General features: G+C 37.7%; 1 protein-coding gene across 1 annotated transcript in view; it reads right to left on the reverse strand.

The window, feature by feature from the left end:
• SPTLC3 (serine palmitoyltransferase long chain base subunit 3) overlaps positions 1-27,477 on the reverse strand; it is a gene marked incomplete at its 5' end in the record, with an annotated part of 139,285 nt that overhangs the window by 88,770 nt on the left and 23,038 nt on the right. Inside the window, 3 exons of the mRNA XM_079720221.1 lie at positions 15,542-15,690; positions 16,330-16,484; positions 26,154-26,336. Of these exons, the coding sequence (XP_079576347.1) occupies positions 15,542-15,690; positions 16,330-16,484; positions 26,154-26,336 (487 nt within the window). The remainder of the gene's footprint in view (positions 1-15,541; positions 15,691-16,329; positions 16,485-26,153; positions 26,337-27,477) is intronic.

Consider the following 27,477-nt stretch of genomic DNA (forward strand, 5'->3'; position numbering starts at 1 on the left):
TTTCCAGGCCTTTATTTTTAGCAAACCACTTGCCATCTCTTGGCAGGTTAAAACATTAATAGATAAGTAGAATCCGATGCAAACAAAAACCTTGAGGTGTGGATATGTAATTATGATGAGATTTCCTGTCACAAATCATCTTGATAAGAGAAGAATTTATAAGTGGACCAAATGATGACCTCTACCTCACCTCTGACCACATACTCAATAGAGTCATGTTTCACCCTTCTTTTTTTTCTTTAACATTTTTTTTTTTTTTTTTTTTTTTTTTTTTTTTTTTTGCTGTACGCGGGCCTCTCACTGCTGTGGCCTCTCCCGTTGCGGAGCACAGGCTCCGGACACACAGGCTCCGCGGCCATGGCTCGCGGGCCCAGCCGCTCCGCGGCATGTGGGATCTTCCGGGATCGGGGCACGAACCCGTGTCCCCTGCATCGGCAGGCGGACTCTCAACCACTGCGCCACCAGGGAAGCCCCTAACATTTTGTTTTGATGTAATTTTTGACCTACTGAAAAGTTGCAAGAATAGTACCAAGAATCTCCAAATACTTTTCACCCAGATTCCCCGTATGTTATCATTTTAGTATGTTTCTTTAAATATCATTCTCTCTCTCTCTATGTGTATATATATATATATATATATATATATATATATATACACACACACACGTGTGTGTATATAATTATATGTAATATATACAATTATATGAAATTTTTTGCTGAACTATTTAATAAATTGTGATCATGATGTCTCCTCTTCTCTTAAATATTTCACTCTGTATTTCCTAAAAACAGGGCACTCTCTTATGTAACGCCGGTACTATTATCATTGATATAATACTATTATCTACTGTACAGAGCTAATTCACGTTTGATTCTCTCACTTTAAAAACCCACCTCTGGGGCTTCCCTGGTGGCACAGTGGTTGAGAATCTGCCTGCTAATGCAGGGGACACGGGTTCGAGCCCTGGTCTGGGAAGATCCCACATGCCACGGAGCAACTAGACCCGTGAGCCACAACTACTGAGCCTGCGCGTCTGGAGCCTGTGCTCCGCAGCAAGAGAGGCTGCGATAGTGAGAGGCCTGTGCACCGTGATGAAGAATGGCCCTGCTTGCCAAAAAATAAATAAATAAATAAATAAATAAATAAATAAATAAAGTAACAAATGTTCAAGTACATAAAACCCACCGCTGAAAACAAAGATAGAAGAAGGAGGGGGAATGAAGCAACTTATAATGAGGGTCCACTTATGTATATGGCTATTTAATCATTACACCTCCACACACTCTATAAAATAGGCATCCTGGTCCTTATCAGTGAGGAAATAGATGCAGAAGTGATGCCACTTACCCAAAGGAGTTAGAGCTAATAAGTGCAGGCCACCTACTTAACAACGTGACAACCTGCCCTGCTGAAACATTTCAAGCTTTATCTCAATTAATTGTCATACAAATTTTTGAAGTTGGTACTGCTGTTATCTCCTTTTATAGACAAGGACACCAAAGCCTGAGAGTTTAGTTCACTTTCCCAAGGTCATGCAGCTAGTAAGTCTAGAGCCAAGGTTCAGATTCAGCATGTGTGACTCTAGAGAGATGACTCTTTCCCTTCTCAGAACACTCTTCTGGGTTGGTTTTTATTTGGCTGCATTGGGTCTTCATTGCTGCATGCTCCTCTAGTTGCGGCGAGCTGGAGCTACTCTTTGTTGTGGTGCACAGGCTTCTCATTGCGGTGGCTTCTCTTGTTGCGGAGTGCAGGCTCTGGGGTGCATGGACCTTAGTTACTGGGCTGCGCCGGCTCAGTAGTTGTGGCTTGTGGGCTCTAGAGCACAGACTCAGTAGTTGTGGCGCATGGGCTTTGTTGCTCCACGGCATGTGGTATCTTCCCTGACCAGGGATCAAACCCGTGTCTCCTGAATTGGCAGGCAGATTCTTAACCACTGCGCCACGAGGGAAGTACCCCACTCTTTCGGTTTTACCCGAATCTGTGTTTTCTGAATTACAACTCTTAAGACACAAAATAAAACTCTTTGTTCTTGGCAGCCTTGAAACTAATTATTGTTTGACATTACCAGTGGTTAAAGGATATACACAGATACTGATGTCTATGAAAATTAATCTATATCCTTAGTATATTTGGAAGTAACAGAATTTTTAGTCTAAATGAAGTGAAGGAGGGCTTCCCTGGTGATGCAGTGGTTAAGAATCTGCCTGCCAATGCAGGGAGCACAGGTTTGAGTCCTGGTCCATGAATATCCCACATGCCGTGGAGCAACTAAGCCTGTGTACCACAACTACTGAGACTGAACTCTAGAGCGTACGAGCCACAACTACTGAGCCTGTGTCCAGCAACTACTGAATCCTGTGTGCCTAGAGCCCGTGCTCCACAACAAGAGAAGCCACTACAATGAGAAGCCCGTGCACTGCAACGAAGAGGAGCCCCTGCTCGCCACAACTAGAGAAAGCCTGGACGCAGCAATGAAGACCCAACACAGCCAAAAATAAATAAATAAATAAATAAATAAATAAATAAATAAATTTATTTTTTAAAAATAAATGAAGTAAAGGAGACTATAGTCTGATGTACACTGATGTACACTGGATTTGGAAATGTGGACAATTGTTATTCAGTCTAGGGGATTCTTCTTCCCAAGTTGCTGTGATGGCCGGTACTTACCTATATCAGCAAACTTTTTATGGAGAGGCAGAGAGAAAATATTTTGGCTTTGTGGATTGTGTGGTCTCTCTTGCAACTAGTCAACTCTGCCATTATAAAGTAAAAGCAGCCACAGACAATACACAAAATACTGGGTGTGGCTGTGTGTCAATGAAACTTTATGGGTACTGAAATTGGAATTCAATATATTTCATGTCACAATATATTATTTTTATTTTTTCAGTCAATTAAAACTGTAAAAATGACTTGTAACTTGCAGGCAGTACCAAAACAGGGGCAGCTGGATTAGTTTGGTAACGCCTGATATAGCTGGTCTCTGGTTTAACTTTGAACAGTATGGGGCAGTGCAAAGAGCTCTTCAGTGGGACTCAGGAGAACTGGTATCTAGTCTTCTCAGCCTACTGACTGCATGAACATTGATTGGCAAGTCATTAAAAATCTTTAGTCTCGGGCTTCCCTGGTGGCGCAGTGGTTGAGAATCTGCCTGCCGATGCAGGGGACACAGGTTCGTGCCCCGGTCCGGGAGGATCCCACATGCCGCGGGGCAGCTGGGCCCATGAGCCATGGCTGCTGAGCCTGTGTGTCCGGAGCCTGTGCTCTGCAACGGGAGAGGCCACAACCATGAGAGGCCCGTGTACAGCAAAAAAAAAAAAAAAAAAAAAAAAATCTCTAGTCTTCCTGTATCTTATGGTATTTTTCTAGGTGAAGGGAAATGGTAGATGATGTACGTATTCTGAAAGTCCGTGAGTTTCAACTTTTTTCGATCATCCCAGGTGTTACCCTTCTGGCAAGTATTATACTTATGTAAAATCACTGGCATATCTTGTTAAGTTGTTATGTTTGCTTGGCTTTGTTGAACCTACAGGGCCAAATTCTTCACTTGCAGAAATATCTCTGCTAGTTGAAATTTGGCTGTGCTGTAATTTCTATCACTCTCAAGAGAAGGGCAATTACCTTGTCAGAATTATAACAGGTATCAGGAAATTGCCAGAAGGCTTTCAGAAAGCAAGATACACTTTCACTTTCCTCCTCCCGAACTATTCCCCTGAGGGTCCACCTTCCTTTACAAATATTCTTAAAGGAAAATGAAAAGGCTTGAGAGAAATGCAATGAAATCTCAGTGATCAGAATTTACAACAATTTAGTCTGAAAGGAGCTGGCGCTGTCTATGAATAAAAGTTTTGCTGTGTAAATTAAGAAGGTAATACTAATTGAGATGGAGACCTTTATAGCCTATTTAACTGAATCCACTGCTTTAAAGCATATTTATAGCATTGATTTGCATAAAATCCTGTTAATTAAAGTTGCTTTTCTAAAGAAAGAAAGCAAGATCTCTACTTGGTAGCAATTTCTTAGAAACTGCGATTTCCATAGGAATTTGAAGCTGATATTTATTTGAAATATGCTTTAAGTTACACATTTTGCAAATTGAGGCTGGCCCCTTCTTCAATATTTAGGTCAGCAAGATTGCACGTTGCTGGAATCTAGGTACAAAGGTTTGAGAAAGAAACCCAAGAAGAGCCTAAGTACTCTGAATGAAACAATATCAGAGAACTTGTCAGGTAGAGAAAGAGGGAGACACACTGTCTAAGGGCTAAGAACAATGTTCTCAAAGTGAGAAATAGAAATTTCAGGAAATTTGTACGTAACTAACATGAAAATCACATCCAAAACCTGAGAATGGAAAATAATATCCTATTATATCCAGTTTCATTGATTCCTAAGTCAATGTGTTCTTTCTGATGTTTTTAAGATGAAAATATTTCAAGCCTACTTCTTGAAATTGCAACTATAATTTGAAAGAAGGTTCTCAACTAGGCAGTTTTTAGGTAGATGTACTAATCAGGTTTTCCTGATGTGATGAATCAAGCACAAGGCTTTCCTTCTCAAAGGAAAAAAGTTTCCACGTAGAAATGATCTTTCATTGGCACAGAATTAGTCTTCTGGCATTCCATGAGTTTGTTTTCTTAGAAGTGAACTTCTGACTAACAGTTGCTAGGTGAGACTCTGGCAGCACTTATAGAGCATATAGATTTAGATAATGTACTGTTACTACACATCTACTTTTAACCATCCAGTGCTTAGGGAAAGAAAGACCAAGAAGCTACACTTCCTTGTTGACCAAAAGCAGAGAACAGGGGAGAAAGTGAAGGAAGAAATTTCTACATATTGAGGTATAGAGAAATCATTCTGGCTTATACATAATTTAACAAACTTTATGCTAACTAGAACAATCTGTCAATGGCCTGTCAAACATGCATTGTACATCTGATTTAACCATTTAGGAAAAGAATGCATTAAAAAAAAATGGAGTAACTGTAGTTCAGGCATCTAAAATGGAGCCAGGCAGCTATTGTGGATGTGGTTTCAGACATGTTCCTGCATCACTGAGACTTGAATTTTCTGAACTTTATCAAACTCAAGGACACCACCAGCCATCCTCAAAACAATATCAGCTAAGAGCTGCCAGATGCAAACTTATGGTCTCATGGTCTGCCCTTGTAACTATGCAACCACTTCAGACCTCAGTCAATCCTTACTTAAAAACACCCTTACCTCTTGCCAGTTCTAGTTATAATTCTTGGTAAAAAACTCATGTAACTAACTGGAACCTTGCAGTTTTTGCCTTTATAAGCCTCCCGCATTTCATAGTCTGGCAGGATACAATTCTAGTGCTTCTTGAATTTGTGTCTCCCAGGCTGGCTATAGTCCTCAGTTGGGCTGGAATAAAACTCTTTTCTATTCCTGCTATAGATTGTTTATTGATGCTTTCCAACAACAAACAGAAACAAAAGCTTCTCTCTAGTTTGCCTGAGTTTATCCTTTCCTAAATTTGGAAATCTGGACCAGCAATGTGTGTCAGAATAGACTCAGAGATAAAAATCAAATTGCTTCACTGATTTCTGGATGTATCTTACCTACTTTCCAGTTTTTATTCATAGGCTCCATCCCCCAGGTATATGTGGTATTCATTCCACACAAGGTGAAAGACCATTGCATTTTGGAAAAGTTTTGAAAATTTGGTCAAGAAAGTCAGCCATGCTAGATAGTTTCCAGTGGTTCCCAAAGTGTGGTCCCCAGAGCAGCAGCATCAATATCACCTTGGAATTTGTTAGAAATGCAAAATCTCGGGTCCTATTCCAGAGTGACTGCATCAGGAACTCTGTAGGTGGGACCAACAATCTGTGTTTTTCCAAGCCCTGCAGGTGATTCTAATGCGAGCTAAAGTTTGAAAACCACTGGTTGAAGGTAAAACATCCACATAACCTGCAGCAGAAACCCTCCAGTACACTGAAAAAATCTGGTCAGTCTGATTCAGTGGTGAAGTCTTAGAAGTACCATAACTATTTTCATAAGACTGTGCCTTCATCTTAGGCTCCTGGTGACTTTTAAGGAAATAATTAAACCAAAAAATATGAGGTCATTGTGGAAAAAATAGAAAATACTACACAATAAAATATAACCATCTTTATCAATACAGATATTCATGTAAAATATATTTTTAAAAGTGGACTCATAATATACATACTGCTCTTGTTTTAGTCTCTTAACAATGTATTTTCTTTTTTTATTGAAGTATAGTTGATTTACAATGTTGTGTTAATTTCTGCTGTACAGCAAAATGATTCAGCTATACATATATATACATTCTTTTTCATATTCTTTTCCATTATGGTTTATCACAGGTTATTGAATATAGTTCCCTGTGCTATACAGTAAGACCCTATTGTTTATCCATTCTATATATAATAGTTTGCATCTTCTAATCCCAAACTCCCGCTCCTTCCCTCCCCCACCTCCCCTCCCCCTTGGCAATCACAAGTCTGTTCTCTATGTCTGTGAGTCTGTTTTTGTTTCGTATATAAGTTCATTAGCAATGTATTTTCCATTTTACAGAAGAGAAAATTGAAGACCAGGAAGGTGTATATAATAGTTTATCTCAGGTCCTAGCTAGTTAAAAGTAAGGACTAGGATTTGAATCCCAGCAGCCTCATCCCAGAGCCTTTGCTCTAAATCATGGTGCTGAGCAGCTACATTATAACTTTGTATGGCTAAATAATATTATGTTAAACAGATCTACCAAGTATATTCAATCACTTTCCTTGCTGGAAACGCCTCATTTCCCCTATTTTTCTATTATCAAATACAATGCAATGATTATTCTTGATCATACATCATTGAATACTTACTCAAAATTTTCAAAGCAAAATTTCTCAAAATGGAATTGCTGAGTTAAATGGCTAGCAGTTGATACATTTTCAAATTGCCCTGCAATTTACTCTGTCAATAGTATATAAGGGTGCCCTTTTCTTCACTCCTTTGAAACTTTGGGATATTATATTCTGTCTTTTGCCAATTAGGTGAAAATGGTAACTCTGTGTCTTAATAATTTTTTGATTATTTAAGGGGCAGACTATTTTCCACAAGCTCATTGCCCATTTATATTTATTTATTTTTCTTAATTGTCCATTTATGTACTGGATCTACTTTTAAAAGTAAAATTTTCATTTAAACTAGAACATAAATAGAAAATGGGAAACAAATTGTACATATGGAGCTCTATGAAGTTTCATAAAGTGAACTCACATAACTGTATCAAGGTTAAAAAAAACAATATGAACAGCTTCCAGGAAGTCCCTTTTTACCCTCTTTGGTCACCATCCACCTCCCCCAAAGGTAACATATGCATTCTAAACAGGGGTGATATTGCTCTCAAAGAGGTGAAAATTGGTTTTTGGAGGGGGAATATCTTACTCTATTTATGTGTAAAGCAGAGATATCCATGTACTACATAGACAAATATATAGTGTATCTGTGGTATTAAAGTATCATGAGAGGAAGTGATAATGAAAAAAAAAGGTTGAGGGACATCACACTATCCTACTCTGTAGTTTTGCCTGTTTTGAACTTTGTCAAAATCTTGGCCCACTTCTTAAACTGGAATGTTCTTTTCCTTTTGATTTGTAAGCGTCTTTACACGTTAAGAATATTAACAATTTGTTAAATATAAGTGAATAATTTTTTCTAATTTTGTTCTTTGACTTTTAACTTTGTTGACATTGTTGTTGGTTTTTGTTTGTTTGTTTGTTTTGTTTTGTACAGCAGTTTAAATTTTTCATTTTGTTGGATCTTTTCCCTCCATGTTTCTGGGAGAGCTTTCTCTGGTTCCCTGGAGTGTGAATACACAGTAGACTACTGTCTGAGTTAGGCTTGTGAAATCTGAAGGGCAAACAGCTGTAGCTACTGGTTGGGTTGGGAGCAAGCTGTCTCTCCTAACAGGGAGAGTGCCTGTTTTCCATGGACATGAGTGGCCTGTGTTGCTAGGAGTGAGCCTGGGCATCATTTAAAATGCATCCCTGCTGTGTAAGAGGGTATCTTGCCAGGTGAGGTGAGTTTTGCTGGAGAGACTGGAGGTCATTATGGGTTGTAGAATGGAGGGGTGATCAGGAGTGACAAGCTAGAGAAGAGGCTGCTGTGGTCTGGATGTTTGTGTCCCCCCAAATTCATATATTGAAAACCTAATGTCCTAAACGATGGCATTTGGAGGTGGGGTTTTTGGGAGGTGATTAGGTCTTGAGGATGGAGCCCTCATAAATAGGATTAGCGCCCTTACAAAAGAGGCCCAAAGAGCTAGCCCACCCCTTCTGCCATGTGAGGACACATACAAGGAGAAGTCTGTAACACAGAAGAGGCCCCGCTTGACCATGCTAGCTCCCTGATCTTGGACTTTCAGCCTCCAGAAAGGTGAGGAATACACTCTGTTGTTTATAAGTCACTCAGTCTGTGGTATTTTGTTCTATCAGCCCAAATGGACTAAGACACAAGCATTGCTCACATCAAGGAAGCTGCAGTCTGACATTTCTAGCAGGGCCCTTACCAAGGAACACACACAAGTGCATCTTGTATTTGAATTGTCTGAGTAGTTTTACTCTGTTCATTTGTTCATTCATTCATCCATTTAGTCATTCACAAAGTTTCAATTTTATTTATATAGTTATTTCTGGTGGTGATTGCTTTTGTTTTTGCATTGCAATTGCAAATGCATTTGCAATTTACCTAAGTGTAACTTACCTAGATACAATGTGTGAGATACGAATCTGGCTTATTTCCTTATATGATCAGCCAGTTATCACAAAACTAATTGTGATATAATTGATCCTCTTCTAGATGATTTGAAATGTTGCTCTTTTTATATACAGATGAGTGGACCAAATTGTGTTTGTCTCTAGACTTTCGGTTGAGACCTCCCACCACCTGTCTTGTCTATTAATGTCACTGGATTGTGTTCAATTTACATATTCATTTTAAGGAAAATTTGATCGAATTGTAATACTGAGCCATTCCCTTCTAGGATATTGGTGTCTCTCTCTGTTTCTTTCAAGTATTATTTTTGGTCTTTTATAAAAATCTTATAGTTTTCTTCAAATAGGTTCTAAACATTTTCAAAATAAGCTTATTCCTTAGGTCTGTGCCATTTTTCCTCATATTTACTAATAATATTATTTTCCCCAGTATATCCTCTTATTGATTGTTGATTATAGACTTCCTGAATTTTAAAAATTAGTGGTTTTTGAATGTAGCTCTTTATTGAATTCTTTATTAAATGTTTATTATTTCTAATAAATTCTTGATAGTTTAATATGTAAAATGGAAGAAAGTGTACTAAAACTCTGTCCCTCCTGTTCAGCAGCCCCTCATCTCTACAGTGGCCTCAAGAACAGCCCCTTCTGAGGATCATTTTACTACTCACAGATCATGTTTTAAAAAATAGAGAAAGGAACAACCAGATCGTCTGCAAATAATGATGAGTTCACCTATCCTTTTATTGCACATATATTTCTTATTTTGTCACATGGTAGTTATTCAATAAATATTTATTGATGTAAGGAGTAAAAAATAAATGAATAATTATATTGCCTAGTACTTCCAAAGGATATTAACATGGTGGTAAAAACACATCTTCATATTTTCCCTGACTCAAAGTGAAAGCTTCTAGTAACTAGAAGTTTCATCACAAAGTGTAGTACAAGTCTCATTGTTTGAAGTAGATATTTTTTACTCCATTCAAGAATCTCCTATTTTTATTCTATTAAAAGTTTTATAAGGAATGGATACTGAATTTTATAAATGTTTTAGTGACATCTATCAAGATAATCATATGTTTTCCTTCTTGGATTTTTCAAGGTTACAAATTTTTTTATTGAACTCACTATCCTTATAGTCCCTGCATAGAACTACTTGATCATGGTATCATGTTGTTTGACTACACTGTTGAATTTGCAATGTCAATTTCTTGTATAATTTTTTTCCCAAGTAATATTGTCTTAGAATTTTCCTTTTATTAAATGCTCATTTGTCAACTTTTGGGATCAGGGTTATGCTAGCTTAGTGGTTGTCAACTCTGGCTGGTCATCAGAATCACCTCTAGTGACTTATTAAAATTTAGGTGACTCAGCCCAATAGAAATTACTCTTCTCTAATTTATAAGTTCCTGTTTATATCTTTAATAGTACAATACTTTTGCTTTCCTTTTATTCCTTACTCCATTGGTTGTTAGTTTACTAGTTTCAATCTTACTTCTTTAGTAAAGTAAGAATACACCTTTTCCTCTGAGTACACAACTAGTTGGATCCTATGGTGTTCTCATAATTGTTAGTTTCTAAACATGATGTAACTGTAACTTAATTTCCCTGTTGATTCAAGAGTTACTTATGAGAGAGCTTTAAAAGTTTCAAGTGATTTTTAAAAATGGTTCATTTCTAATTTTGATATTAATTTTTAGCTTTATTTCACAGTGGTCCAAGAACGTGACCTATGTAGATTTCACTTTTTGGAATTCAGTGAGGTTTTCTTTGTGCATAATATATAGTAAATTTATATGAAAATTCAATAAATATTTAAAAACATATTGTCTACTGGTAATATGTTTTAAGGTTCAGCATTCAATATATAAATATTAAACTAAACTCAACAATTACATTGTTAATGTCTTCTGTGTCTTTATTTGCTTATTTTTTTGTCTTCTTCATTTTTCAAGGCCTGGGAGGAACTTAGGGTTTCCTATCACTATTTCACTTTTTATTTTTCTCACTTTTGTTTTTAATCAAGTATGTTAAGTTGACCCATATGATTTTTAAAGCCTCCCATAATTCATTGTCCTACTAATTTCCAGTTTGTATAGAAAAATAAAGAGCCATATGTGTCTCTGCTGTGTTACTTAATGCACAGAGGCTATAAGAGTTGCATCAATCTTCATTATGGGCTCTCCACATAATTTTTATAAGGTGAATCTCTCCTTATGTTTAATAATTCATACATTAAGCTTAACTTCTGCTTTCTTTCTGTTTACATTTGCACCACACCTTTAGGTTGTTTGTTTATTTATGTTTAAATTTCAGTTTATTCTTCACTTGAAGCTAATTCATATGAAGGAAAAACAAGCAATTCTGCATTGACTTTGCGTAAGGGGTGGCTGCATGAATGTCTTCCATTGTTAAATCAATATATTCAAACAAACACCTTCCACGTACAGCAAAATTAAATAGTTCTTTCAAGTAACGAAACTCAAAGATCATATATAGAAATACCTTGCATAATGAAGTTTTACTGATTGTTTTTTTCATTTTATTTACTTATTTATTTAGGCCAGGCTAAGCAGCTTGTGGGATCTTAGTTCCCTGACCAGGGATCAGACTTGCGTCTTGGCAGTGAAAGTGCTGAGTCCTAACCACTGGACCGCCAGGGAATTCCTGAAGATACTACTGATTGTTTGATGTTACTATTCAGACATTATGAACAATTTTTACACAATTCTCAATCCTAGTGCTAAAAATCTAAACATCCGTGTAGTTTTAGAATCTGTTTCTAAACAAATTATAGTAGTTATTCTAGCATTTTTCAGCTAAGAGAGTTAACCTACAGACTTTGCAGCTAAAAATTTGAAGGCAAACCAGCTTAAAGAGTACCAGTTTCAACACTTGATAGGCTGTTCACTCCAGAGGTCCCTAATTCACAATGTAATGTCACACACACCTAAACTAAAACATTTCTAATCTTTCACAACACAGTAACAACATTATTTAAAAAAAAACAAAACTAAGTTGTAATTACCAAAGATGTCACATATAAGGCATGCAGTTTCAGGGAGACAGCCTGGATCAAGGAGCATTCTAACAAAAACCCACACGAGTATAGAAGATAGGAATTTAAAATGTGTCAGATATTTAAAATGCTTGATGATGACTCCGATTTGCCATTTCACTCTGTCTCATATTTAGGATGTATGAAAAGGAAAATCATCCCACCCATATCAGCATGTGAAATGTTAAATCCACCCACAAGAGGGTCAAAGCCTCCCCTAATTCCATATTCTGCTATCTTTTAGTTGTACAGGAAAATAAACAGCAGCACATCATTTTACATCTTAAAATATCACTTAAAATTCTGTACATATCTGTCTGGAAATGTGTCATTTCCAGCTCTATTTTGGGCCTAGTTTTAACATTTGCAGGTGTAGATTTGGCAAACAACCTTACTCTAGGGCACTTTTTGCCACTCCTTCCACTGAATTGACCTCCCTCTTGGGCACTGAGGGTACTTTGTTGTTGGTTACAATGGGGAGGTGGAACCAGGTGCCTGGCTGGGACCTATCTTTCTTCTTTTCATCCTTTGGAATAACTTTAATTTAGTTGTATTTATTTTTGATTAAAGCACATAACTGAGTTTAGTTTTTGGCCAAATCTCAGTCTTTTGCTTCTAGTAGGCAAATATGTTCTAGTTATATATTTTTGGTAAAAATAAAACGTGATCTTTTATCTTTTTACTATATTTTATTTTTATTTATTTATTTTTTACTTGTGACTTTTTGTGTTGGGCCATGTTGTGCAGCATGTGGGACCTTAGTTCTCTGACCAGGGATCGAATGCTCGCCCACCCTGCATCGGAAGTGCAGAGTCTTAACCACTGGACCGCCAGGGAAGTCCCTTTTACTATATTTTATGTGTTTCTTCTTGATTTCTTTTTCACTGATTTTTCCTATTTTGGAATATGATTTCTGTGTTCTTTTCCCCCTGGAACATTGGAAACTACTTTTAAAAGCTCTAGGAAGTATTTTAAGTGATTAAACGTCCCTAAACATTTACTTTGGGTTCCTCAAGAAGCTATTTTGGTTACTAAAAATTCTTAAGCCTCTATATTACCAAAGTTTCACTGTTAGTCCATTGGCCCTGTTAAATATTTTCTTAAGACTATGTAGTATACATTTTCCAAAAGTTACTTGTATATCTTGAAGTAAATGGCATTCAAAACTATACAGCAGAAACTAACACACCATTGTAAAGCAATTATACTCCAATAAAGACGTTAAAATGAACAACAACTATATTACCAATTCTTGACTGCTATGTTCAGGTTACTATTTACCTTGCAGAAGACTTTCAGATGTACCCTGTTTATTCATTTATTTTTGGACTGCTTATATTCTTGTTTTCAGTTCTTCTATTTGCCTAAAATTACTGTGGGTGGTTTTTACCTTGCTGTCTCACTGTTTCCTTGGAAGTTGTTAAAATCTTCCTAGAGCTTGAGCTGGAGAGCTCACAATGAAGCAAGTAAATATTAAAAGCCCAGTGATTCAGAAGGATGAGTAGGTGGAGAAAGCATGTAGGCTGTAGGCAGTCCAAACAGGGATCTTCATCTCTGCCTGGTTTCTCTGGGTTTGTTGAGTCTGCAGAATCAGGGACCCTTATTCTGTATCTGTCTTTACTGGGAGCAAACCATCACCTGTGTCAGGCTGCCTCTCTTTAGTTTCTGGTGCTGTGACTGGGGACTGTTCTGTCTCAGTGAGTTGGGGGTCCTCACCTTCAGGAGTGTGTTTCCTGATGAACAACCCTTGTATTTGGTGTCACCAGCACCAGAGGCAACATCCCCAAAGGTTGCTGCCTCTGTGTCTCTTTTGATGGGTGTGTCCTTCCAGTCTCGGTCCCACCTCCAAGTGGGGTCCTGTGGGTGACCCAGCTCTTCTAAAGGAGTAGAAACTTTCTTTCACTCCCTTCTTATTTCTCCAGCCCTCATGCATCAAAATAAAGATACCGTGTCTTTCCTAAGAAATCTGGGCAACTACTTATACACTCTGGAGTTTTAATTAAGTATTTACTGGCTATGTGGATAAGAAGGTGATTTTGTTCAATCTGAATGGCTATTTATTGCACAGGTCTGAATAATTACATGTTTTTAAAGGCCTTCTGCCAAGGGGTTATCTGAGAGAGGCATGCGGCTCATTTTTCATGAATGGAAAATCCATTTTTAACAGATTTACCTCTGATTCTTAGGCCTGAAACTGACCTAGTGAGCTCTGCATATATTATCCTGGTTGGGAAACTGCTTAGTAGGAAAGCTGAGCAACCCCGGGAGTTAGGATGGGTCACTGGCCACCATGGGCACATCACTGAGTCACTGTGGTCCTCAGTTTTCTCCTCTGGAAGATGGGAGTAACACCACCTGTGCTGCCCTGCACAGCATGGGGCTTTGTGAGGAACACATGAGATAATATAGGAGAAGACAGTGGGCCAGGAAGAGCGAAGCAGGCCACAGGAACAAGCTTGCTCTGCTCATCCTCCCGGAAGTGAGGTGAGCAGAAGTTTCCTTCTCAAAGATCTTACTCCTCTAAGAGAAAAATGTTTCAGCTAAAAAAGAAATAAATAGGCAGTCCTGGGTTTCCCTGGTGGCACAGTGGTTGAGAGTCCACCTGCCGATGCAGGGGACACGGGTTCGTGCCCCGGTCTGGGAAGATCCCACATGCCGCGGAGCGGCTAGGCCCGTGAGCCACAGCTGCTGGGCCTGTGCGTCCGGAGCCTGTGCTCCGCAACGAGAGAGGCCACAACAGCGAGAGGCCCGCGTACTGCAAAAAAAAAAAAAAAAAAATAGGCAGTCCATTTCATCTTTCCCATTCATTAATTCATTCACCATTCATTCATTCATTCATTCAACACAAGACAATAAGACCCATTCCTCCCTTCATGGAGCTTATGTTGCAGGAGCAGAGACGGGCAATATACAAGTACAAAAGCAAGATCAGTGATAGGCATCATTAAGAAAAGTGGGAGAAAGAGCCAAATCCAAAGGAGAAGTTGTTGTTCAATGGGTACGAAGCTTCTGTGATACAGGACGAGTAAGTTCTAGAGACCTGCCCTATCACACAGTTCCTGGAACAATTCTGTACTGTGCCCTTGAACATTTGTTAAAAGGGTAGATCTCTAAATACAGAATTACTAGGGTTTCCCCTGAAACTAATATAATATTATAAGTCAACTTTACTTCAATAAGTAAAAATAAAATAAAATTTTATTTAGGGGAAAAAATAGAAAAAAGGATCGATCTCATTTAAGCATTCTTACCATAAAAAGGAGGGCGATATGACACTTTCTGAGGTAATGGATATGTTTATCACCTTGATTGTGGTGATGGTTTCACAGGTATATGCATATGTCCAAACTCATTAAATTATATATACTAAATAAGTACAATGGTTTTCTTTGAATAGCAATTATAACTCAAAAAAGCTGTTAAAAAGAAACGTGGAAGAAAAAAAGACCCAGAAAAGGACCAGATGGAAGAAACATTATAGCTGTTTTTTTAGATAATGTGGTCAGGAAAGAACAATTTTTTTTTTTTTACTCTGGAGAATTAAAATCTTTAATAACTGCCTAGTAAGAGCATAATGTGTGAAATTTCCAAAAAGACCGTTATATACCTTTTCCTTTTTATAACAGCATTTTGAGGCACACAGTCTAGATATGATCTAGATTTGAGAAGTAGCCACAAGGAATCTGAGACCCAACTGGAAAAATATTTCAAAATAGTGAATGTACATACCCATTTCATGTCTGGTGCTGCCCACGCCCAGGCCATACGTCTCTAAAACATCCTTTACTGTTTTCATAGATTCATCGTACTTGGCTGCCAGGCCAAGGAAGTTATAGGAACCCATATTGATGACATCTTTGATGATCCTTCCAGTAAATCTGCAGAGAGAAGAGAAGGTGAACACAAAGGGCTTTCTCATTTAATATCATCCTAGCGCCCCAGAAAAGACTCTCACAAAGAGACCTTGAGTTTGGCCCAAGTCACATCTTTTCTTTTTGATTTGCCTTGTTGTCACCACAAAATGATTTGTCCTTAGAGGAGAGTCACCTCATAATGAAGCTGGACAGAGAATTAGGAAAAGGTTTCCAGGCCATGGAGTATTACTCAGCCCTGATTTGTCTTGGGTGCTTGCTTTCGTGACATCTGTGCTCTGGTTTAAATTTCAGCAAGGACTTTCTAAATCAGGAAGAGCCATGGCCATCACTGGCTCCCTCAGCAGGAAGTAGGAGGGTACAATTTGTCAATAAAGCTGAAAAGGACTCTCCCCGGCTGGCTCTGCGTATCCTGCAACTTCTGCCACTGATTCCTCTTTAATCGCAATACAGGTAAGCTGCACTTGGCAACTTAATTACTGTGACTTCTCCCGTTGGCATCATGAGGGCTTGCAAAGGGCTGAATGATGGAAGAGCAGCTGTTCTATTGCTTTGTGTTTTTTTCAGATTTGTAATCTGGTGCCCATGCTAGAATTTCCTTGAAAGGATTTCTTTTAACCAAGCCCCTCCAGGTGGCTGCCTCACCTAAACGTCCAGTTGTAGTCATCTGACACCCTCTCCATCACATCGAACAGAGGCCCTGGGGCACTGCAGATGGGCCGGTTCCAGTTGTCTCTGATTCTCATGTAAAGGTTCCGTGTATAAAAATTCTCAAAGCTTTGATACAGCGGCACAAAATCCTGTTATAACAGAGGCAGAAGTTTACCTTTGGTCTCTTGCTTTTTGTAGTTCATTTGCAACTGACACTAAAAGACGTGGAGGAGCCATGAAAATATTCCATCAAATATTTTGAGCAAGGTTCTTGGGTAAGGGGTTGGGTGGGGTCCACAAATAACTCTGTGAGTCCTCCACCTCCAAAGAACTTACCTTTTAGGGGGGGAAGTAAAACCTGTGACAAATAAAAGTAACAAAAATGACAGCAAAATACAAGTCCCCAAATGAGTGCTGGAGACAACGAATCCCAGTGTTCCCGAGAGGGAGAATTGAACTTGGGAACCTTCTTAGAATTCAAGAATATGCCATTAGCCGCAACGGGGATGGACCTGGAGATGATCATACTAAGTGAAGTAAGGCAGACAGAGAAAGACAAATATCACATGATATTGCTTATATGCTGAATCTAAAGAAAAAAAAAGACACAGAACGTATTTACAAAACAGAAACAGACTCACAGACTTAGAGAACTAACGTACGGTTACCAGGGGGGAACGGTTGAGGGGAGGGATAGATTGGGAGTTTGGGATTGACATGTACTCTCTGCTATATTTAAAATAGATAACCAACAAGGACCCACTGTATTGCACAGGGAACCCTGCTCAATACTCTGTAATAAGCTAAGTGGAAAAAGAATTTGTAAAACAACAGATACATGTATATGTATAAAACTGAATCACTTTGCTGTATACCCAAAACTAACACTACATTGTTAATCAACCATACTCCAGTATGAAATAAAATAAAAAAAAGATCTGGTCCAGAGAAGAAGGCCTGCTTTGAGGGTACAGTTCTCCTATTCCTCAGCACCGGTGATCTTCCTGCCTCTGTGTGGGTGTATTTTCACCCCAACCCATTCCTTTGAGCACCAGTGAGGTTTCTTCAGGAGCAGTCAATGCCTTCCAAAGGTCACTGTCTTCTAGTCTCAGGTAAGCCTCCCACAGTTTTGTAATTATACCAAAAAATGAAACTGGACTAGATATTGAAAAAACAGAAGCACTGCAATGGGATGTATCCTTATCTAGCTGAAGATTTAACTCGTCACATGGCCTACTCACTATATTTTTCTTCCTGACGCAAAAGGCTAAATGTGAGAGTGAACCCCAGGCCACAAGGACATAGTCATTTTTGGGAGCAGGATATAGGATGGTTGAACAAAACCTAATAAGGCAGCCACAAAAGTGCCTTTGTTTCTCCTACAATATGACATTCTTTCTTTTTCCACTGTTAAGCTTGTAGCGTACCTTATCATTTTCCAAGTGTTATAGATATATCAATCTTACTTTTATAGACAATTCAACAGAAAGTCAGAAAATCTGAGTGGACGGATTGGGATTTGTACCCAGTTCTATAACCAATGCTCTTTTGAATAAATCATGCTGCAGGGATAGGTATTTAAAAGGGATTGAAGAGAACATATCCATGGCACATTGTAAAAAATACTACAAATTTGGAAGCATATCCCTTCTTTTTTTGATTTAACTACTTGCCCATTCAGTAGCAAATAGGATCATGGATTTGTAGAGAGAGAAAGAATCATTATCAAACATAGTTTTTCATTTGTGCCTACATTGATGCTTCTGTTCTCACCTAATATTTCATTTTTTATCATTATTTCCTCTTGAGAAACAGCTGTTTCTCCTACCAGGGTTGAGCTCAGAATAATAATAAAATATGTTTGTGTTTTCCTTTTTGTTGGGAAGGGTAACTGTATTATAGACAGTTCTTTGAAGTATGAGAAACACAAAGTAAGGATGGCTAAATTTAATTTTTCTTATTAAGAAATTAGAGGAAGGTTGAATAAAGATGGCAGATTCAGTGCTTGTATGTATTCTACCAATCATCTAAAAGCTCTGTGAAATGACAAAAAGTAGATACTTAAAAACCAAAATAAATTTATAAATTTATAAATCATCAATGAATCAGAAATATTGAAGGATCACAAAAGATAGAACATAAATAAGATCTGCTCAATGCAGAAATAAGACCACAGGAAACCATAGCTCTAAAATATTTACAGAGAAGACTGGTATAGACATACACTAACTGTAGGGATCCTTAAAGCCAAGAGTCGATAACTACAAGAAGTTGATACCCTGGGTGATTAATGAAGCAATATCTCTTTGTTCTTCTTTTATTGGGTTAATAAGTAAGAAGCAGTTGCATTGTCCACAGCACAAAGCACCGTGATGGGCAGCAAGAACTGACTGGAAGAACAAGACCCCACTGTAGAGAGGTGGGGAGACCACACGGCAAGAACACAAGCCCCTGGTCCAGGCAGCACATTCCATTTTCTTTCTACAATCACTCAAGACAGGTGAATGTGTAAGCAAATAAGGATTCCTAAATTAAAAAATGAGTGTAAAACAAAATGTCATCACTATTACAGGAAAACTAGCACAATAAGAGGCACCAAATTCAATAAGCAGAGCTGACATTTAGTGAAAAGACTTCATAGAGCAAACAGAAAAAGAATTGAAAAATATGTAAGTAACGTGTTTAGAAAGACACAACAAAACAATGGATCCTTTTAAAAAATTAAATGTTCAAAAGTACAATGAACACAGCTGAGAAGTAAATTAATAAACTAGCATAGTCAGTTGACTGATCATTCCAGGACACAGAAAAGAAAATATGAAGGAAAAGTCAAGAGGTATGAAGGACAGATTCAGAAGGTCTAATATCTCCCTAGAAGGATTTGCAAGATTGAAGGAAGGAGGAGATGAGGTGAAAGAGGAGGAAAAGGAAGTTAAAAAAAAAAGGAGGAGAAGGAGGGGCAAGTTCCAGAGAGGAAGGAAGTTTTGAATCCTACGACGACGTAAATAGTCTATCAGGTCCTGAATAGAGCAAATAAGGAAAACCCATGCCAAGCTACATCCTGGTTAAATTTCAGAAGTCAAAGGGAAGAATCTCAAAAGGCTTCAGAGAAGGGAGAAAGGCAGTTTATAGATAAGGGAATATGAATTAGACGGCTTTGGACTTTTCTTAGGTGACAATGGTGGAAAAGAGTATGAGGGAAAATTATTTTGAACTTAAAATCCTATAATCAGCCAAGCCAGCAAACAAATGTGAAAATCCAAGTAAAAACTTTCCAATATATGTAAGGAGTCTTGAGTTTAACTCCATTTTCTATAATAATTGAGCATGCACTTCAATAATACAATGAAATAACTATGGAGGAAGACAGATGCCAGAAAAAATAGTGAGTGAAGAAACTGATGGAATATGGTTTAACCCAAGTAGTGTTATATTTGTAGTATAAAGAAACAAAAACTAAAAATTCACAAATAAATGACAACGTGGAGAATGGGTATGTGGAAGAAAGAAAGTGAAACTTTATTAAATTCTTCTCCTGGTCAGGGGAAGACTCTAGTTATTAAATAATGGTAACTAAAGTCTAAATATATGTGTTAAATATTCTAAGAGAACCATAAAAAACCAGTGAGGGATATATTATATATAACTTCCTAATAGGGACAAGGAGAAAAAAATGCAGAACAAAGAAAACTCTATCAAATGTACCAAAAATATGAAAGGAGAAATATTAAAATTTTAAAATAAAAAATAAGCAACAGAAAATGTGAATGTAAAATATAAAGATGGCAGGAATAATTTTAAGCAAATGAGTAATTAAAATATTAGGTTCAACCATATGGAATTGCCGAAGTTTGACTCTTTTTGACCTATAAAAATAGCAATTTCATATGGTTCAAGTAAGTAATTGTTCATAGGTTATATTATTAAAATACGGAAGCTTTCACATTTGTTTTAAAAATAAATCTATATGCTTCTCATAAGAGACATACATTTCTGAAATTGATGAAGACTGAAAATAGATGACTCTTGAAGAAAAAGCAGATATATACATATTAATATCAGGCAAAATAGAGTACAAGGTGAAAGCATGATAAAAGGAAAAAAATCCACCAAGAACTATAAGAGCCATGGTCTTTTGTGTACCTGACAGTTACGTTGAAACACATAAGAAAAAAAAAAAAGACTAACAAATCCACAAACACAGTGAAAGGCATTAATATACATTTCTCTGAAATTATAAGTTTGAGTAGACAAAAAATAAATCTAGGGGATTCGAGTAACATAACAAGTTTATTGTAATAGACCAAAAGACAATACACAGTTTTTCATGGCACATGTGGGAAATTACAAGAAATTCCAGTACGACTATCTGAGAAGCTGTGACAACTAAGGTGACAGCATTTGACTTAAAATATGAAAATATAAAGAGCTTTCCTATATGCCATCAATAACTAATTAGAATATGGGCTAGGGAAAAAAGATAGTATTCAAATATCACCATCATCAAAAAATTGTACCCAAATAATAATCATAAGAGGAAATGGTAAAGATCTCCAGCGTATAGTTAGGTGAAAAAAAAGGCAGTCACACAACATTATGTATGATATGAACCCATTTATGTTAAGGAAAGGACAGGGTAAGTGCAAGTGAGCATATGTGTAAATAAGTGCATGAAAAAGAAAGGAAGGATGAACAAAGAAATCGCTTTTGCTGGCTATTTCCACAATAAAAAGGAAAGGGAAAAAAAGACATGAGAAGGGGCTTGTCATAAACCATTCATTTCACACATTGGCTTAGCACTAGTTGATAGACATTAGCAAAGCTCTACCTTAACGAGATCAATCAACCTCGCTACTATTCTTGCTACAAATCTACTTTTGCAGATTCCTTCTTGCTAAGGGAAGCAGAGAGGTCTGTATTGTAAAAAAACTATAAAAATGATTTGACTAACGTTTTAATGACACATCAGAAATTGTGTGTGTGTGTTTGGATATTTGTATATTTATATATATCCAAAGAAATGTTGACCTGAGGACTCACTCTAGGAGGCTGTAATCTGATTTTACTGATGGTTTTATTTTAAAAAGTATTTCTCAAACTTTGCTTTTGGAGATTTTTCCTGACCTATGACACACACTCTAATGCTAGATGCAGTCATGGAAAATATTCATTCCTTGTGAGGGTGCATTTGCTTTTTAGAAGCAGCCAGAAGGTATCTGGAACCAAGCCTGGTTGGGGAGATTGGGGATACCACTGCTAGTGATTCCTGCTGCATTTAAAGCTGTTGATTTCTTGGTGTACTTAATCAAGGAAGTGAGGGAGTGAGTCGTGCTGATACCTGAGGGAGGACCACTCCAGGCAGAGGGAAAGGCAAGTGAGAAATCCAAGAGGTAGGTGTGGGTGGGCTGTGTTTCAAAAAGAGCAAGGAGGCACTAGTGTTTGAAGAAGAGTGACAAGGCTCATAGAGGGGGCTTCATTCTATAACACCTTGGCTAGTTCTGGCTCTTACTCTGAGTGAGAAGGGAAGGCATTAAGGGGTTTTGGCCAGAGATACCATGGGAACCCACTTAGGTTTAAAAAGATTATGTTGGTTGTTAGTTGAGAAGAGACTGAAGGTATTGAAGTATTCCCATCCTACAAGCTGCTGGCTAATGGGAAACCACAGGGAAACTCTTTCATTTTGGACCCACCCAGATCCAAACAGGAAGCCCAGTGCTTGGGCGGTCGGTTTGCTTTGGACAAAACCATATCTCATACCCAGTGACCTTCATGGACCCCATCCTTCAAAACACTCGGAAGAAAGTCCCTCTGGGTGAATCCTGCTGTTGTTTCAGAATGCCAAGTGTGGATGCAAAAGAGCAAGTTTTACTTCATGCAAACATTTGGAGATTTACAGTTTAATCTACAGTTGCAACTTGCTGAACCCCCTTTGTTTCATGTGTGAGTAAAAATCTCTGGGGATGGGCCAGAAATGTCTGGGATTTACTTGTAGGGGTGCTGGGACTAACTGGATCTAATGTGAATGTGTAATTGCAACTGATATGTTTTATACCAGCTGGGGCTACGTGGAGTGGGTCTTGCTGAACCTACTATCAAGCCATCAGGATTGAGACATGTGGTTGTGCTTGAAGTTTTTAACATCTCTGACGATGCTTGATATTCCTTTGATTATATTTGCTGACATCCTTTTCTGGATTTAGCAAAGGTGGGCCATGACATCATTGAGAAAGTAACGTATCTAGAGATCTTTAATAAATTGCAGTTCAACCCTAAAGTTGCCTTTGAAGGGTTAAAGGAAGAATTTAAGCAAAATGTTGAACCGTTGTATCTGTCTGGGTTGTCTTTTTCCTTGTTAGTGTCTTCTGATTATTAATGAAGTCTATTGAGGTAGCAGGTGCTCTGGGTCTGTGATTTTTTAGTGCTCTCTTGGAGGGAGATTTTTCTTTTTTTATTCATTTCACTTAGTCTTACTGATTCAGTAATCAAGTGACGGGTATGCCAGTACCATTCTCATTTCTGACCAAAGTAGAAATTTGGGATTATCCTGGTTTCCTCCTCTGTCTTATTTTCCATACACTCAACCACCAAGACTTGTTGATTCTACCTCCTAACTGTCTTTCTAATTAGTTCCTTTTTCTACCTTCCATCTGCCTCCTCCTCAACTCAAGCACAAATTATCTCTTCCCTAACTATTACAAGGCTTTTTATTGTCACATTGTTTCTAGTCTTGAATTGGAATTCCATCTCTAACGTCTATTATTTTCTCTAAAGTTCTCTGTCCTCTTCTCAGCCTTTCTTTTTTTTCTTCCATGGACTTTCCCTGGGAGATCACATCCACTCCACTTCTATGGCTTTGATTAATTTAATAACACTCCAGATATACCAAAGATGTCACAATATGCATCCGAAACTTTTCTCTGGAGGTCTAGACCTCTATAGCTGCCAGTTCTTTAAACTCAACTTGTCAAAAAGTGAACTGACCACTTTCTCCCTCCAACTGGATCTTCCTTCTCTATTTTTCATCTCAATAAATGATACCTCCTTCTTTGTACCCAGTTGTCCAAGTCATAAACCTAGTGTGGGCTTTGATTTGTACATCTCCCTAATTTCCTGAGTCTAATCAATCATCCCTAACTCCATCTCTTTTCTTTTTTTATTGAAGTATAGTTGATTTATAAAGTTGTACTAGTTTCAGGCTTACAGCAAAGTGATTCAGTTATACATATATATATATATATATATATATATATATATATATTCTTTTCAGATTACAGGTTATTACAAGATATTGAATATAGTTCCCTGTGCTACACAATAGGTCATTATTGTTTATCTATTTTGTATATAGTAGTGTGTATCTGTTAATCCCAACCTCCTAATTTATCCCTCACTGGCTCTTTCCCCTTTGGTAACCATAAGTTTGTTTCTGTCTGTGAGTCTATTTCTATTTTGTAAATAAGTTCATTTGTATCATTTGTTTAGATGCCACATATAAGTGATATCGTATGATATTTGTTTTTCTCTGTCTGACTTACTTCACTTAGTATGATAATCTCTAGGCCCATCCATGCTGCTGCAAAGGGCATGGTTTCCTTCTTTCTTATAGCTGAGTAATCCTAACTCCATCTCTTAAACCTCTCTTGGCCTTGTCTATTATCACCATCCCTATTATCACTACCCTGGTCCCAGCCCAAGGGCTCATCTAGATATTTTTTTTCAAACTGGACTTCTGCCTCAGCCTCTTAACTGGTTTTTTTGGCCCCTATATTGTCGTTCTGTAAATCCATTTTTTATAAGGCAGTGAACATGATCTTTCTAATCTGCAAATCTGCATTCCTCTGCCTGAAATCCTTCAATGCCTTCCCATTGTTCTAATAAATGTCCATGGCTTATAAAAACCCATTATAGTATGGTGCCTGCTTGCCTCTCAAGCAATCTTTCTCCCCACATGCTCCCACTCTCACTCGCAACACTCTGGTCATTAGAATTCATTGGTTCCTTAAACGTACAATGCTTTCTCTGACCTCTGGGCCATTTTGCACCATATTTCCTCTCCCTGAAGACTCCTTCCAGCTCATCTTGCCTCACCCTTTGCCTTATTACTTACTCTTCAGCCCTTAGATGTCAATTTACCTTTCTCTTCCTCCCAGAAGTCTTCCCTGAACACCAAGTTCAGGTTAAATGTTTCTCTTCTTTGCTTCCTTGATGTCATCTACTTACCACTATGGTACCTCTTATCAAATTCCACTGCAACTGCTTTTTTTAATGGTTAACTCTCTGAAGGCAAGAACCACTATCTGCCTTAGTTATTCCTATATTCCAAGACTGTAATACAGTGCCTGTCACAAGATACATGCTCCAAACGAACCTGACCTGATTAGTGAGTTAATGAATGCTTTGACACAAGCAGTGCCCTCTTCAGAGAGTGTCTTCCTTCTCACCCTTGCTCACTAGGCAAACTCCTGCTCCCCATGCAAGCCCCAATATCATGCCTTCCTGACTTCTTAAGAGAATCACAGGGCACAGATCCCTGTTTCCTTTGTCACCTTCCACCCCATCATCACTTTTTATCATTTGTTTTGCTGGTGAGTCTGTTTTGCACACCAGACTTCAAATTCTCTCATGGAAGGACCTATAGTTTCTTCTCTATTAGCCTCCATTACTTGGTAGAGAGCATATACTCAAATACTTGCTAAAGGTAGGAGAGAGTACAATAATAAAGCTGGGCCTGATTTTCTTCTGAAGGTGATGGCTTGACTTAAGGTAATTGCAAAATAAGTGTTCTACATGATTTGTTCATGGTTATGTTACTGTAACAAGAGTTTAGCTTACCATGGGTACTAGTCACTAAGTTACAAGATTTGAAGTTCTCTCATTATATTGAAGTTCATGCCTTGCCTATGTTCTTTGCCTTGATGTGTTCAAGGCTCCATCATGTGGAATAATCTATGGCCACAGTCGTGTATTCCAAAGCAAGTTTTAGGAAAAAGAGATTCATGGCATCATAAATCATTTGAACCAATTTTGGAAAACATGTTAAAAGGAAGCAGGCTGCTCACAGGTCTCTTAATATTTTCCAGGTTGTCCTGTTAGCTCTATGTGAAAATGGGATGATGTAGATTTTTATAGGTTAATTATTGAAAGTATCTAGATCAGTGGTTCTACACAGGGTGATTTTGCACTCTGTGAGGAATTTGGCAATGTCTGGAGGCATTTTTCATTGTCACAAGTATGTGGGGGAGTGCTAATTGCATCTAGTGGGTAAAGGTCAGGGATGCTGTTAAAAATTCTACAATGCACAGGGCAGCCTCCCATATCAAAGAATTATCCAGTCTGAAATGTCAGTAGTGCCAAAGTTGAGAAACTCTCACCTAGATGAAATAAAAGTCCCACATTTCACTCAAACACACTTTCCTCTTCCAGGATAGAATGTAAATAATACTCAACTGACAACTAGAAGACCAGAGTACGGTTCCACTCACGTGTCCTCACTCTTATATTTTGATTTTTCACCTTTAAAATGCTATTCTAATGTCTATATCATGGGATTGTTATAAAAATTAAATATGATAATGTACAAGAAAACCTTTAGTTCAGTCTGGCAAATAGTAGTTGCTCAATAAATGTTTGTAAAAAAACAAGTGCGTGAATACACAGGAAATGTTTTGGGGTTTATGGGGTGCAGGGGAACAGAATTTACCCTGGATAGTTCCTGAGTGTATCACTCTTTTTATGATCTGTACACACATCACCACTCGTGAAAACACTTTATAGAAGAATTGGCATTGACATAGACCCAGGGAGGTGTTCATACGTACTTTTTGCTCTTCTCTCTCTATGGCTGCATTGCATTTTTCTATTCCCCAGTTTCTCAAAAAATCTCTGAGATAGCCAAACAGCGTTCCAATTCCATATCCCAAGTAAGTGAAAACCATAACATGTAGAGGTGCTTCCTCAAAGGATTCAACAATTGGCCTATAAAAAGTTGAATTTCCATTTTGCTGAAAAGACAAAAGAAAGTGGAAAATTACTACTCTTCCATTACAATAAACTATGATATTAAAAATTTTGGACTTTTGACCTTTTACATTTCAAAGAACATATCTAAGATTGGAAAAACTGCTTGGAGAAAATTGGAAATTGATCATTGAAGAGGGTAATCAGCAATGTACATTTTATTTCACAAATCCTAATGAAATAATTAATTCAGGCAAAAATTCTCAACAGATTCTAAATCCATTAAGTGAAAAATTAATAAGCAATAGGGCTTTTGCAAGATGCCAAAGTATAACCCTATTAATTACTCCCCAAACACAAACTTGGGGTTACACCTTAGCCAGGTGATCAAATTACATCACAGATGTTAGAACAACTCACCACTCTATGCTTTTGTCATGATGTAATATTTAATACACTGATGACATATTTAACCTGAATTTAGTCAAGCTCTAATATCTGACTTCCATTTTACAAGCAATATCAGGTAAATGACTTCATGAGGAAACAGATAATCCACAATGTGGGACATTTTATATGACAACTGGCTTGGTCTTTAAAAGCAAAACATAAACAAGTGGGACTACATCAAACCAAAAAGCTTTTGCACAGCAAAAGAAATAATCAATGAAATGAAAATGCAACCTACAGAATGAAAGAAAATATTTGCAAACCACATATCTGATAATAGGTTAACACCCAAAATATATAAGGAACTCATACAAGTAAAAACCAAACAAAAAAATAATCCAATTAAAAATGGGCAGAGGACCTGAATAGACATTTTCCCAAAGAAGATATCCAAGTGGCTAACAGTTATATGAAAAGGTGCTCAACATCACTAATCATCAGGGAATGCAAATCAAAATCACAATTAGATATCACCTGACACCTGCTAGCCTGGCTGTTACCAAAAAAAAGAGAGATAACAAATGTTGGTGAGGATGTGGAGAATATGGAGCCCTTGTGGACTGCTAGTGGGAATGTAAATTGGTACAATCATTATGGAAAACAGTATGAAGTTTCCTCCAAAAATTAAAACAATTACCATATGACCCAGCAATCCCACTTCTGGGCATATATTCATAGGAAATGAAATCAGTATCTTGAAGAGATATTTGCACTTCCATGTTCACTGCAGCATTA

The sequence above is a fragment of the Hyperoodon ampullatus genome, assembly GCF_949752795.1.
Source record: "Hyperoodon ampullatus genome assembly, chromosome: 14".
Classification (NCBI taxonomy): Eukaryota; Metazoa; Chordata; class Mammalia; order Artiodactyla; family Ziphiidae; genus Hyperoodon; species Hyperoodon ampullatus.